We start from the raw sequence: 15,984 nt of genomic DNA on the forward strand, positions 1-15,984 counted from the left end.
TCCAGGCAACAACCTCAAATATCTCTCCTCTCTTCTACTATTTCCCCCCAATTCAAATATTTTGATTTTTACTCAAAATATAACTTGATTCTATTTTAAAGGAAGGTTTCGTTTTGGTTTTTGTTTCTTGAATCTATGACAACAATCTCTATGAAGGTAGAAAGAGGCACGAGGTAAAGTTTTCTTAGGTGGAGATATTACAGTAATAGGTAAATCTATCCCCTCTACTTTATCTGTTTTCCACCAGGTTCATAGATTCTCTAAATCCCCTAATCCTTCAAAACCCTCTTGTAATTATCTACTCACTGAAGGTTCTCTAAATCCCTCATCACGACCGAAAGAAACCACCCTGCTCCTCCTTCCTTCGTTCATCACCACAAACAACCACACTATACCACCAAACGACGACCACTACACCCCTGGTTTTTTCCTATGCTCACTAACCTCCACCCCCGTTTTTTTCTACTGCAATCGAATGAGCGAAAGATGTATTCCATTTTATCCTAGCCATATAAAATCTCAGTTTGTTCATCATTTTGTTTGAAAAATGTTTGTTCTCTTTTGTTGATTTTTATATTCTCTTTGTAGAAGATGATACAAATCTGGTCATCTGGAATAAATTTAGTTCAAAATTCAGAAGATGAAGCACATCGGGTTCTTTTCCCTTATCTATCTATTTTTTGGTTTTGATATGTTTCGTTTTGATGTAGATATAATCTGAGTTCATGTGTGTTTTTTGAAGTTGCTTGTATAGGCTCATGAACTCATAGATAAGCACACGAAAGTTTCATCTCTTTATCTGTTTTGTGAAGAATATTAGAGAAGTTAGAAGAGATTTTGAAAGAAGTTCAACATTTAAGTGTGAATTGAGGAATTCTTCATACGACACCAAAAAACCAGACTCTGAAATCATCTTTTCACTCTGTTAGGTTCGTAAACCTAATTTTGAACCTAACCCTAATCTTAATTGTTTTAGTTTCTCAAATTATCAATTTTAACCAAACCTCAAGTGTTAGATTCAATTTCGTTGTATTTTGAGATTAATTAGATATTTATGGGTTTTTAATGTTTTATTCGGGTGTTTTTGTGGAAATGATCATCAAGAAGTAACTTTTCTTCCTTCTTCTTTCTTTAGGTTATGACCTCTAATTTTAATAACAAAATGATTGTTGGTAAGACTTTGATTATGGTGTATACAGTTCAATTATGCAAATATATCTATATATACATATGTCAGAATGAAGAAATGATGTGCTCTGCTCATGATGTTTCTTCCCATATTACCATATAACAATATGTTGACAGGTGGAGTAAGGCTTAGATGTTGCATTTGATTTCTTTTTTACAATTCTACAGAGAAACAAAATGGCCTAGATCCAAGCAGCACTCCAATGGCCTATCATGGTAAGTTAATAAGATGTAGTTGTATTTATGGGTTTCCTGGCTTAGTTGTTGATTCATGAAGTTTTATATTTCTAAAAATCATTTGATTCTTTTCTTGTACACAATAGGTTTTAGTTGATGTTTTGTGCATATAAAACCCAATGACCAGATGTAATTCAAATGACACGATGTAAATTCCATCAACGTGGTGTGGTATGTATCCAATTAATAAGACAAATACCAGTAATAATGTCTTTTTTGTTTTATGGGGCTAAAATTCAATTTTCATAATCACTCTTTTTATGATTTACCAATTATATTCTTTACCCTACAGTTGTGTGATTTTTTGTTATCTTAATGCACTAATCAAACACATATTTGTGGGGTTTTGTCATAACACATGTGATCAAAAGGTTGATGTCCAGTCTTGTTGCTGCCCCAAGAAGAAGAAAGAGGATGGTTTGGCTGATAAGGTGGAAATTAAGTTAATCGAGATGAGGACCTGAGAGATTCAGGTCAAATCTTTTTCTTGGACAATTCCAAATGAAGCATCAAGCAATTATGTAGTTTTTACTTATCCAAAATCAGCTACTCTTACCCCAAGCAGGCTAAAACTAGCACGATGGATAGAGGTATTTGTGTCTTTCGTTCTTCTCATAAATATAAAATATCACAATTATGTATTTATTTAGGTATTGTAAACATGTTATACCATTTTTAAATTTTTTTTAAATATAGATTCCTTCAGCTCAGTAATGGATGGAAGTTATATATTTTTTTTTAAACTTTGGATTTGGTATTGTATTTTGGAGCTGATTTTGTTTCATGATTGAATGAGTTTTGAACAGATGGAATATCTGGAATTTCTTTTCTTGCAACATAAACAAGTTTCTAATTAAAGTAGCAGCAGGTCGATTTTGGTTTTCATTTGTGTAAAGGGACTTGTGATTTTGATTTTTTGAGAATTAGATCGAGACTTTGGGCTTATGTGTAGCCCCTATCCAAACTTATCTCAAACCCCTCGATTATAAATTAGTTTTCATTATGTAGATTAAGTTTTTTTTTTTTTTTTCGGTTAATCATTTTAGGAGTAAGTGGTGTTTTTGAATTATATAAGAAACTTACATAACACTTGCGGCAATCGAAAGACAAATTAAGTAAATCTAGGCGACAAAAATTGACTAATTTCAAGACACTTGCCATATTGTACAAGATGTTATCATTTTGTACGGTAATTATAAAAAGAGTAAATTACACGAATGGTCCTTATGGTTTGGGGTAATTTGCATGCTTGGTCCCTAATTTTGTTTTTTTTAACTCAGAAGGTCCCTACTATTTGTTTTTGTTATGCATTTGGTCCCTACTATTTGTTTTTGTTACGCGTTTGGTCCCTGTCTTATATAAAAAGACTATTTTTTAAATAGGGAAAAATGGTAGGGTAGGTAAGGTAAGGTGAGAGGGTGGGGTTGAGGGTGTATTTATTTAAATAAATTAAAAAATCAAGGGCAAAATAGTCTTTTTAGGTAAGACAGGGACCAAACGCGTAACGAAAACAAACAGTAGAGAACTTTCGAGTTAAAAAAATAAATTAAGGACCAAACACGCAAGTTACCCTAAACCATAGTGACCATTCGTGTAATTTACTCTTATAAAAAATTTATAAAATTTTACTTGTCACATTTAAACTTCAGCCATAAATACATGCATTAGCCCAATAAAAAAACAAGTACATAGATAAATAAATTCTAAGTTTGAAATCTAACTACTTGAAGTTCTTAATCGGAAGTTTCATTTAACATTAATATCTTTCAAAAATATCTTTCAAAATAACAATTTAACATTAATATCTTTCAAAAAGTTTCATTTTTAAGATTCTAAAATTATAAATAGATAATAAATTATAAAAGGCAATTATAAAACTTACTACTTTGGTAATTATAGAAGTTCTTAATCGGAAGTTTCAAGTGTTTGAAAAGTAAATCCGTTTCAACTCTTTACGTGTATCATTTAGTTGATGTTGTGGTATTATGTATTGACGCTAAGGATGAGCGTTTGGACGGTAAATACATTTCATATTTTGTTTGAACGACTAAAATATTTCATATTTGTGTCGTTTTGAACCGTTTCTTTTTTACTGATTATCTGATGTATCATGTTGCAAATAACACCAAAGTTGGATTCTATTGACTTAGATATGTATTATCTTTGGAACATGATATTTTTGTAAAAAAAACATATAGTCTAAATAGATTATTCATTGTCGCCGCTTTGCGCGGGTCCACCACTAGTATATATATATATATATATATATATATATATATATATATATATATATATATATATATATATATATATATATATATATATATATATATATATATATATATATACTATTAAATATTTAAAATCTTAAAAACAAGTTGTCGTTATAAAATGTCGGTCACGTTAATAAACTCAACTTAAGATTCTGTATATCTACTCAATAATCTTATATGTGTCATGCATTTTCATGGATTATTTGAACTTAAGAAAAATTAACAAATAATAGTTAAAATGGTTTTAACACGAGGTTGTAACTTAAGAAAATAGTTATTCAATATTATAAATTTAAGTTTATTCAAAAAAATAAAAAGGGGACGTCACATCGTTTTTTATCAAAACAAAAAGGGTATAAGTAAAACAAATGGCCCCACCACTAGTACTCATCAAAATTTTGACCAATGAAGAATCATGGGGCAGTTCAGAAATTTCCGTCTCCGCCATGGAATCGCTGCTGAGCATTGGCTTTGACTCCTCACAGTAAACATAAATTGGTGGAAGAGGAGACCAGATGATGGAGGATTCTGGTCGGCAATGTTTATCTCTGTCGAAATGTAACAACAATTGATGGCTGGCGGAGTTGGTAACGTTGGAGAAACGGTGGATGTAGTAAGAGAAGAAGGCAATGAAGAAAACTCGAAGATTTTTAAATAGTTGATTCTTGTCCACTGAGGAGTGGGGTTCAGCTGTTCATCATTTTTCTTTGATACAAAGAATTATGGGTCCATGGGATTTTTACATCGTCAAGTTTCAGTTTGCAATGTTTGGTAAACAATTTTCAATCTATCATCTTTTCGTTGAAACTTCTCAAGCAACTTGCAACTTTAGGGGCCACGGGCATTAATTTAATCCACATCTTTTTACTGTAAACAATAATTGAAATTCCAATTCATCAACATCTCTTAATAATTGAAATCATTCTCTCGTTGCATCCTTTCATCCACATCTCTACTATATTCTCTGCTCTTACCATAAACAATGGCCGAAAGCATTCTTTCTGCCTTCTTGACAGTGGTCTTTGAAAAGCTGGCCTCTGAACCCTTGAAGAAGATCGCTCGTTCCAAGGGAATTGATTCTGAGCTCAAGAAATTGAAAAAGACATTAGACCAGATCCAAGATCTTCTTAATGATGCTTCTCAGAAGGAAATAAATAATGAAGCTATTAAAAGATGGCTGAATGGTCTCCAACATTTGGCGTACGACATTGACGACCTACTTGATGATTTGGCAACCGAAGCTATTCATCGTGAGTTGATCCGGGAATCTGGAGCCTCCACCAGCATGGTAAGAAAGCTAATCCCAAGTTGTTGCACAATTCTCTCACTAAATAGTAGGATGCATGCCAAGTTAGATGATATTGCCACCAAGTTACAAGAACTAGTGGAGGCAAAAAATAATCTTGGTTTGAGTGTGATTACAAATGAAAAGCAAAAAATTGAAAGATATGAGACGTCTTTGGTGGGTGCAAGTCGTATTGTTGGACGTGAAAGTAATAAGAATAAATTGCTTCAGAAGCTGTTGGGGGGTAAAGATGAATCCCGGAGTCAAAACTTCAGCATCGTGCCCATCGTTGGTATGGGTGGAGTTGGTAAAACAACTCTAGCTAGAATGTTGTATGACGAAAAGGAAGTGAATGATCACTTTGAAATCAAGGCTTGGGTTTGTGTTTCTGATGAGTTCAGTATCCCCAACATAAGCAGAGTTATCTATCAATCTGTAACCGGGGAAAACAAGGAATTTGCAGATTTAAATCTGCTTCAAGAAGCTCTTAAAGAGAAACTTCAGAACAAACTATTTCTAATAGTTTTAGATGATGTATGGTCTGAAAGCTATAATGATTGGGAGAAATTAGTGGGCCCATTTCTTGTAGGGTCTCCTGGAAGTAGAATTATCATGACAACTCGGAAGGAGCAATTGCTCAGAAAGCTGGGTTTCTCTCATCATGATTGTTTGCAGGGTCTGTCACATGACGATGCATTGTCATTATTTGCTCAACATGCATTGGGTGTAGATAACTTTGATTCACATCCAACACTTGGACCATATGGTGAAGGGTTTGTGAAAAAATGTGATGGCTTGCCTTTGGCTTTACAAACACTTGGGAGGTTATTGAGGACAAAAACAGATGAGGAAGAATGGAAGGAGCTGTTGGGTAGTGAAATATGGAGGTTGGAAAATGGAGATGATATTCTTCCGGCTCTTAGACTAAGCTATCTTGATCTTTCTGCCTCTTTGAAGCTGTTGTTTGCATATTGCTCCTTGTTCCCCAAGGACTATGTGTTCGACAAGGAGGAGTTGATTCTGTTGTGGATGGCAGAAGGGTTTTTGCAACACTCTACTACAAGCAAGTCCATGGAACGCTTGGGACTCGAATATTTTGAAGAGTTGTTGTCGAGGTCCTTCTTTCAACAATCTTCTAATGATGAATCTTTGTTTGTGATGCATGACCTTATGAATGACTTGGCCATGTCTGTTGCTGGAGATTTTTTTTCAAGGTTAGACATTGGGATGAAGAAGGAATCTAGGAAGGAATCTTTGGAAATTCACCGCCATATGTCATTTGTTTGTGAGAATTACATGAGTAACAAAAGGTTCGAGCCATTCAAGGGAGCTAAAAGTTTAAGAACATTCTTAGCGTTATCTGTTGGGGTGGTAGAAAGTTGGGATGTATTTTACTTATCAAATAAGGTCCTGAATGACTTACTTCATGAGTTACCATTGTTAAGGGTCCTAAGTTTGAGTAATCTTAACATATGGTGGGTACCTGAGTTCATTGGTAGTTTGAAGCACTTGCGGTATCTTAATTTATCTCGAACTTGGATCACACATTTACCGGAAAATGTCTGCAATCTTTATAATTTACAGACACTGAATGTTTCTTGCTGTCATAAATTAATTAAGTTACCAAAAAGCTTCTCAAAGCTTCAAAATCTACAGCATTTTGACTGTAGGGATACTCCACTTTTGAAGAAGATGCCCTTAGGGATTGGTGAGTTGAAAAGCCTACAAACTCTCACCAAGATCATTGTTGGAGTGGAAAACCGTTTTGCATTAACAGACCTTAGAAAATTGAAAAATCTCCATGGGAAAGTTTCCATTCTGGAGCTTGGCAAAGTGCAAAATGCAATGAACGCACGTGAGGCGAACTTATTGCAAAATCGATTCAGTGAGTTAGAGTTGGATTGGGGTAATGTGTTTAATTCATTTAGAACGGAAACAAATGAAAAGGAGGTGCTAAGTGAGTTGAAGCCTCATACTGACACTTTGAAAAAGCTTGATATCAGGTTTTATAGGGGTATAGAGTTTCCAAATTGGGTTGGGGATCCCTTGTTTCTTCGGTTGACTCATGTGTCAATACGTAACTGTGTAGCATGCACATCACTACCATCACTCGGGCAACTACCATCACTTAAGGAGTTGGTTATTGAAGGCATGGATGAGGTGAAAGTTGTGGGTTTGGAGTATCTTGGGACTTCTGATCTTGCATTCCCTTCACTTGAAATTCTACGTTTTGTTGATATGAAGGGGTGGGAGGTATGGTCAGCAGAAAGTGGTGGGGTTGGACATGCAACGTTTCCCTGCCTTCAAGAGCTTACTATACAAAGTTGTCCTAATCTACTTCAAGTATCACTTGGAGTACTATCTTCACTGAGAGTTCTATACCTAACAAAATGTGGTCATGGTGTGTTGACAAGTCTGGTTCATGTAGCTTCATCTATCACAAAGTTGGAAATATCTGGCATTTCAGGGCTTACTGATGAACTTTGGAGAGGTGTTACAGAGTATCTTGGGGCAGTTGAAGAAGTAAGCATCAGAGGGTGTGATGAAATAAGATACTTGTGGGAATCTGAATCAGAGGCAAGTAAGGTTCTTGTGAATTTAAGGACATTGCATGTATCGTCTTGTTCAAATTTGGTGAGTTTAGGAGAGAAAGAGGAGGATAATTGTGGGAGCTACCTAGCATCTCTTAGGACATTACTTGTATACTATTGTAACAGCTTAGAGCATTGCAATTTTCCAGATAGTGTGGAGGATTTGCATATTCGGTATTGTGATTCAATTACATTTGTCTCCTTCCTAACAGGAAGGGGGCAGAAGCTCAAGACACTTTCCATTGCTGGTTGTAAGGAACTACCGGAAAATGAGTTGGGAGGAGGAGAGAAGACTAAGGTGCTTGAATTGAGTTGCTTCATTAACCTCACCAGATTGACAATAGAAGAATGTCCAAATATGGAGTCATTTCCTGACCTTGAGTTACCGAATCTCACCTCGTTAACAGATCTGACAATTCAAAAGTGTACAAGTATGGATGCATCCTTTCCTCGTGGGCTTTGGCCTCCGAAATTGTGTCGGCTTGAAATAGGAGGGTTGAAGAAACCCATCTCAGAGTGGGGCCCACAGAATTTCCCAACCTCACTTGTTGACCTAAGATTATATGGTGGACCATTTGATGATGTGAAAAACTTTGATCAATTGTCCCACCTTCTTCCTTCGTCTCTTACTTCTCTTCGAATACAAAATTTTAGGAAACTGGAATTGGTTTCAACAGGACTCCAACACCTCACCTCCCTCCAATGTCTCTTCATCTTTACCTGCCCAAAGACGAAAGATCTACCAGAAAAGTTGTTGCCTTCACTTCTGATATTGTGGATATTTGGATGCCCAAATCTGAAAGAAAGGATTAGTAGAGGAGGATCTTATTGGCCCTACATCTCCCTTATCCCCTGCTTCAACATACACTAGTAATTACAACTTTATTGTGAAGGTACACCCGCTCTCATGACTTCTTTTAGTTTCACTTTGTATATATTAAGTAAGTTAATTTGCTCATTCCAACAAACTTTATATAAATACAATAGAAATAGAAACATGTATTTCCTCAAAAGTTATGTTTGTGTCTAAAATATCTAGTTGTCTGAATGCTTACTCTTTTCTTTTTATAGTTTCTTTTTGTGGATGAGTAATACTAGGAGGGTTATCACGATGAATTGCAAAATGAATCAAAATGGTTAATCAGCCAAATAATTTGAAATAGGATTGGTTGTAGAATTTTAATTATTTTTTAAAGTTGTAGTACAACATAATTATGAAATAATAATAATAATAATAATAATAATAATAATAATAATAATAAAGTGTAGACAAACCGATTCAAATATGTTCAAATCATGAATATATTTGATGTATCATCTAAGTGTCACCCGGGTTGTACCCATGTTACAATGGCAATCTATATGTTGTTTAACAAGTGATGCATTTTATCCATGATTAATGAATAATGATAATGGATTTTCATTAAATAGGTCCATTTACAGACCTTTAATTCTTCAAATATGATTCCATATATTTATGAAACAGTCATGAACAGAATTCTTCTTTATCTTTAGGTGTACATTTGTCAAATTTCATTTCTACAGTATTTGATTTAAATTCATGGCTAATTAATCGAGTTCAAATGTATTATTCTCACACTTCCACACTTACAGCCAAGCAATAAAAGATGAAAGGTCAGTGGACGCAATGAATTCTGAAATGAAAGCATCGAAGGAAATAAAAGATCAGAAATTGATGGTTTTCAAAGGAAGACTTTTATATGGTGCTACTTCTGTCTACAAGGTTTGCTTCTATCAGACTCACAAACCCCTATAAAATTTTAATTCAGTTTTTCTTGTTCTAAATTTGTTTAAAATAGAATCTTGATATATAGGTATACATATATCTCATTGTCAAATTGATTACTAAATTTCTAAAGGCAAACTAAATAGGAATTATTATATGATTTATTTTCTGATATTTACTTGTTTTCTAGACTTGATTAAACCCAAAGAGGAAGAGAAGTTCTTGTTTTCATCAAGAGACATTGAAAACATAGCAAAAACAGAGAACTTCATCTGCTGTTCCACGAAGTTAAAAATAGAGTCCATGTAACTTTTGACTTTCATTGAATGATGTATAAATTTAGTAACTCATCTTGCTTTCTGAAAATATTATTTGTCAACAGACAAAATGCATTTCTGCTTTTTATTTACAACAAGATTTGACTTTTTATTTTATTTTATTTTATTTTATTATTATTACTGTTTTGCCTTTTTTCACTCTCCATTCTTGTATACATTCTTTGGATGCATTAGTATTTGATTGACACCTAATGATACTACTATTCTAAATCTATTGTAGACACCATATTGCTGTTTAATTGGGAGTGATATCCTTTCGAGACTTCCTCCTGTATAATGACAATCCTTTTGAAGGTGTATAAAAGACTAGATTATATTAACAGCAATGCAGCATGTACATTAAGTAAGTATATATTTTATTTAAGGTGATAATATTAACACCACATTTCTTTGTCTAGAAAGACTATGCATGATGCTTAATAATTAGTTATATCATTATGTTTTGATGTTTGATAAATTCATAACTTAACAACAAACTTTTGTTCAGCTTTAAATGTTTAATCAAATTAGAGAGTTAGAAGGAGCTACATGAGCATATACTTAGCTTTAGATGCTAAATTAGAAGGAATCATCAAGCCTTTAGGCTCACTTTATATTTTGTGAAGTAAAATAAGCTTGTGTTTGGGACTCAGTCTATGGTGTTAAACCGCTCTTTTACATAAATTCCTGGAACCACTCAAACTTTGTACTACACATGCATCTTGTATTGGAATTTTGTTACTCTGTTTTGCTTTTGTACAAGTTTTTCCATCATATTGTCATCAATTTTAATTATGAAATAAAAAACAAGTTTTATAATCGATTTAACACTTAAAAAACAAACTAACAGCTGTTAGCAAGCTGTATATGACACATTGGCAATCCAAGCTTCGACAGTTACAACCATCATTTTCACTACATACAACCATCATATATAGCTGATGACGATCCAAGCACCGGTTAGCACCCATCAGATAAGGCCATCAATATCATGCACCCACTGATAAACAACTAAACTTGAGAAACAAAAATCTAGCCTAGAAAAAGTGGTATGTGACATCCATTAGTTATAATCTTTTAACTAAAATAGTACCACTACAAGAAAAATCCTAAATAGCTACGAAAACTTGCTACGGAATTGAGATCCGTAGTTATTCTATTACGGAATGTGCTACAAAATGGCTTTTCGTAGCTATTTTGCTACAGAAATGGCTACGGAGTTACATTCCGTAGCTAAACTAGGAATAACTACAAAAAGTTACTACGTAATCAAAATTTGTAGATATTATACTACGAAACATGTTACAAAATGGCTGGCCTAGCTAATTTTCTACGAAAATAGCTAGGGAGTTGCATTTCTGTAGCTAAATCTTGAATTGTTGCTACAAAATCAAAATTTGTAGCTATTTTACTATGAAATATACTACATGGTTGTTGGTTGTAGCTAGTTTGCTACAAAACTTGTTACATAATCCGTTTTCGTAGTTAGTTTGCTACAAAATCGGTTACGGAATAAAAATACTTAGCTAGTTTGCTATATAATAGAAATTCGTAGCTACTTTGTGACGAAAATTTGTTACACAATAAACTAATCTACCACGAAACTTGTAACAGAAATGTTAACCGTTGTTATTTGTGTATCTAAGTTCTTTATGAATTTGCAAAATAGCTACAGAATCTAAATCTATAGCTATGTGGCTACGGAATATTTCGTAGTGAATTAGTTACAGAATATACTTTGGTAGTAAAATACAAAAGAATATTTAACCAAAAAAAATAAATTAATGTTGTTAATTGTGTTATGATTTTTAATTATAATTTAATTATGGTTAATAAAATTCTTTACATATTATTACTAGTTTTTTATTTATTCTTATTATCATTATTTTGTTATATATATATATATATATATATATATATATATATATATATATATATATATATATATATATATATATATATATATATATATATATATATATATATATATATATATATATCATGGGCGGCTCAATCATTTTGGGGCTCTAAGCGAGCCAAAAAATTGGGGCCCTTTAGCCTTTACTATACTCGGAAATCGAAAACAGATGATTGGGGCCAAAAAATTAGGGCCCTTTCGCAGAAATCAGAATCAGTAGAAGAATGCAAAGTCGTTTCAGTTTCATAAGTGCAACGATCGTTGAATTATACTTTTGCTTCGTTTATTTTGTGATTACCGGATTGAATTTTTTAATCGACTAAACCTTTGGACTTTTGAGAATATGGGGCCCCTTAGAATTGAGGGCCCTAAGCCCTACCTTAAAAACCCTCTACATAGAGCCGACCCCGATATATATATATATATATATATATATATATATATATATATATATATATATATATATATATATATTAAAAGTGGAACAACATTTCATGAGTAACTTTTCCCCTTTAGATTTTGGCCACAATAATTTTGGTTTGTTGTCCCTTTTAGTTTCTATGTTTCTATTTGTGTGTTTACAATTTTACCCCATGCAAAGTATGAGTTCTCTATTAGTTAATATATACATATAAAATCACATTGATTTAAGAAACAGAATACCTGTTTATGAGTTTGGCCACATATGTTTTCAAATTTTCAAATGTGGCACTTTAAACTTTTGGGACTTTAGAGTTTGGTCGCACAATTTCTAAAAGTTTGCCCAGTACTTTGTTGAGATTCCTACTGACTTTTTCCCTCAATAAGATTACTATAAACTGCTTCTAAGTTGCTTGACTTCCAATGTTTTCAGATTCCTCCATCCTCTCACTCTCTCTTTCACCTGAACACGAAATCTCTGATACTAACATCTGGCTGCCTCCGAATGCTCTATCAATTATCATCCCTGTCGTCAGCGTTAGGGCACGGCCACCGACTGAAAGTCGGCCATAGGCCAGGTAAAACGAGGATAACCAGTGATGCCCAACAAAAGCCCACCAGAAGAGAGCTTCAGTTTAATTATTCGACTGATTTTCATTTTCTGGCCCTACCGTCACCACCAGCGTGCCACCGTCTGTGCCGTCTCCACTGACTACTCAAATATGGCGGCGATGAACTCAGTTCGTATCGATGCTGCCAAGATGACATCGATTAACGATCTTGCCGCCAGGTATCCCGTTTTCTCTATTTTCTATGAATAAATCGAAGTCAAGTCTCTGTTTTTCTTTCAAAACTTATCAATTTCTTTTATGATCTATTGGTTATAAAAGTATACAGTTCTTGCAACTTCCAAAACACTTCAATTGAACATGATGATAAGGTTTTTATTCATTAGGTTTTGTTCATCTAAAACCCACCCCATTATTGCTTACAACCAATTGCAATGATCAATTCCAGATCAAAAAGTCTCAATTTCTATTCGTTTTTTTATTATAACCTTATGATTCATAGGATTTTGGTAAAAGCTGTTACAATTTCAAGACCTAACCATCATATTCGGAAACTACCACTCTACATTCAAGGTAAGCAATGATTTCATGCCCTAAACCTCATTCTTGATCTATATTTTAAGCCCTAAACCTCAGTCTTCCATTTCAGTAATTACAAGAACTTATTGTTTTGATTAGTAATTTGATATTATTTTATTTTGTTTTGATCATATGGATGGTGGCAATAATGCATGTAAAAGTTGATATGAGGAAGATGAGAAGCTGAACACCAGTAACATATGGATTTTGGTATGGTTTACCTTTTTTTAGTGATTTTGGTTATCAAATTCTAGGGTTTTGTTGTTAATTGTTTGGGTTTGGTTATTAATTTCTTGCTCATAAAGCTTTCCATGTGTAAATCTGATATGGAATTAAAGTGAATGATCATTATTTAATTAAAATGGTTTAATGACATTGTTTTGCTTAATTGAAGCCAAATTCTCATCTATAAAATATTTATCTAAACCAAGGTAAATGATATGAGTAACACTCCAAGATATATATAATACATGATTATAGCATCTGGATTTTTTATTTTCTTTTCCATACTAGCATTCCAAAATAAAATTTCACAATACTCCTCAAATTAAAACGTAACAGCCCCTTGCATGCATTGAAATGAGCTTCCATTAACTTTATAATCTCTCTTCTTATCTTTTGCTTTATTTGCAACTCTTGTGATATGAATTCAGGATTATAGATCATATAAAAGGGGACAATGGATACTTAACCAAAGAATGAGGAACTATAGAAGTCGTACAGAATGTATGGGGGATATACAAAGGCTAAATGCATCTTTTCTTGCAAATTATGTGTCACTGATTCCACCGGAAGAAGAGAAGGAAATACAGAAGCAACTCATGGCATTATTGGATAAACTTGTTACAAAAGAATGGCCTGAAGCTCGATTGTTTCCTTATGGATCATGTGCCCATTAATTGGATTTCGTAAAAGTGGCATTGATGTTTGTCTTGCAATTGGAAATGCAAATATTGACAAAGCAGAGATTTTGTTGAAGCTTCCTGATATTTTGAAATCTGATAATCTTGGGAATGTTCACGTAATCCTCTTGAAGGGTAAATTGGTCTGTTTAGGTGCTGTTTTCAAAACAAGTTCAATCAATCTCATTATCTTAAACATGAATTCTAAAATTAATCAAAACATAATCAATTCTCAGTTCTCAAAATCTCAAATGACCATTTTGCCCTTATTTCTGTAGGCATTGACTCAAGCCAGGTTCCCATAGTGAGGCTTATGGATCTTACTACTGGAATCCGTTGTGATATTTGTGTAAACAACTTGCTTGCTGCTATAAATACAAAGCTTCTACGTGACTACTCAAAGATAGATGTAATATTTAGACAATTGCTGAAACATCCCAAAAACACAGTCTAAAAATTTCGTTTTTAATTCATTGTGAAAACCATAATATCCAATCTCATAATAAAAACCGTAAGTAGTATGTCTCAAAATATCATAACAAATGTCACATATCAAATCTAGTGTCAAAATATCATATCCAATTATCAGAGTCTAATTCCCAGGCTGAAGACTGTGGTGTGTGCCATGCGATCATCCCGAGCCCTTCCCAGTGCTAGTGGAAGTACCTGAAACCAAAACTGAAACCATAATCACGAAGCTTAGTGAGTCTCCCCAATCCACCACATACCAACTACACATAGCATGCAACTAGGAGATACGAGCCTCACCCACACTCGTGGAGATACGGGCCTCGCCCACACTCCGCTAACTGGGAGATACGGGCCCCGCCCACACTCCACTATCTAGGAGATACGAGCCCCACCCACGCTCCACTGACTGGGAGATACGAGCCTCGCCCACACTCCACTATCTCTGAGGTACGAGCCTCGCCCACGCTCAGCTACTTCGAGATACGGGCCTCGCCCACACTCGGCTATGATGAGATACGCGCCTCACCCGCACTCAACTACTAAACCCAACATACAAGTATCACACAGACAACATGTAAAACTAATCTATTGTTCATACATCATAATCAACTACTACTATGAGATACGGGCCTCGCCCACACTCTGCTAGGATAAGATACGGGCCCGCCCACACTCAGCTACTATCATATCATACTACGGGCCGACCTTGGTGCCGTAGACCTGTTCCTACTGAAGGAGAACTCACATCGTATAACTGGCTGTTGATATCCCGAGTGAGAAATCCCTATCTGCTTCTCCGGCGACTCCCCGACTACAATCACATAACACTCTGAATCAACTGATGATTCCTCATGGAGTAAATGACCAATTTACCCCCTGGTCAAAGTGAAAGTCCTGGTCAGAGTCAAACTTCCATGTTGACTATACTCGCCGAGTCCTACTATGAACTCGTCGAGTTCCCTAACTCACAATTCTTTTACTCGCGACTCGACTCGCCGAGTCAGGGCGTAGACTCGTCGAGTCCCTCCTCTTCCAGATCCTTGTCCTAATTCACCGAGTCCTCTTCCACTCGCTGATTCAACTCATAACTCTCAAATCGGGGAAATCAGGGGTTTGTGATCCGACTCGCCGAGTGCGATGAACGACTCGTCGAGTCCTATGCATGTCTTCACTATACAGTTGATTCTAATCGATTCCAGTGCATCCAATTCATAGATCTGAGCTTCTAGGGCTAATATAACACGTAAAGCTGCCAAGTTTACGTGCACGCATAAAGGTATGAAGCTAAAACACCCAAAATAAGCTAGAAATAGGAACCTAGGGTTTGGAACAAGGCCTTGATTGCATGAAGGTAGCTACTTTGAGCTCCTGGAGCTCAATGATGTCCAGATCTATAGTTCACTACCCTAAGGGAGCTCCAATCTCGGGTTTGGACCTTGAAATGTCCCAAAAGTGGCAAAACAAGCATATATGAAGATCTACTAGGA

The 15,984-nt window shown here is 34.7% G+C and overlaps 1 protein-coding gene and 1 long non-coding RNA gene across 5 annotated transcripts; both read left to right on the plus strand.

Annotated features, from left to right (window-relative positions):
- The first annotated feature begins 4,112 nt into the window (after window positions 1–4,112).
- On the plus strand, window positions 4,113–10,066 carry LOC145167548 (putative disease resistance RPP13-like protein 1). 2 transcript variants are annotated; one of them, XM_079086771.1, is made up of 3 exons: window positions 4,113–8,467; window positions 9,189–9,318; window positions 9,880–10,066. In XM_079086771.1, exon 1 carries the CDS (start codon window positions 4,681–4,683, stop codon window positions 8,443–8,445), a length of 3,765 nt encoding a protein of 1,254 aa, XP_078942897.1. In that variant the 5' UTR covers window positions 4,113–4,680; the 3' UTR covers window positions 8,446–8,467; window positions 9,189–9,318; window positions 9,880–10,066. The 2 variants fall into 2 exon arrangements, with proteins under 2 accessions (XP_078942897.1, XP_078942896.1); XM_079086770.1 differs by lacking the exon at window positions 9,880–10,066 and adding an exon at window positions 9,512–9,760.
- A 2,282-nt stretch (window positions 10,067–12,348) lies between these two features.
- On the plus strand, window positions 12,349–14,499 carry LOC145167549 (uncharacterized). 3 transcript variants are annotated; one of them, XR_013741222.1, is made up of 4 exons: window positions 12,349–12,766; window positions 13,048–13,118; window positions 13,286–13,334; window positions 13,778–14,236. It is a non-coding gene; the product is annotated as an uncharacterized LOC145167549 (long non-coding RNA). The 3 variants fall into 3 exon arrangements; XR_013741220.1 differs by lacking the exons at window positions 12,349–12,766; window positions 13,048–13,118 and adding an exon at window positions 14,305–14,499 and having other exon boundaries at window positions 13,138–13,334; window positions 13,778–14,179; XR_013741221.1 differs by lacking the exons at window positions 12,349–12,766; window positions 13,048–13,118 and adding an exon at window positions 14,305–14,499 and having other exon boundaries at window positions 13,138–13,334; window positions 13,778–14,161.
- Window positions 14,500–15,984: the final 1,485 nt, after the last annotated feature.

The sequence above is a fragment of the Lactuca virosa genome, chromosome 3 (assembly GCF_052849685.1).
Source record: "Lactuca virosa cultivar CGN04683 chromosome 3, Lactuca_virosa_CGN04683_v6, whole genome shotgun sequence".
Taxonomy (NCBI): Eukaryota; Viridiplantae; Streptophyta; class Magnoliopsida; order Asterales; family Asteraceae; genus Lactuca; species Lactuca virosa.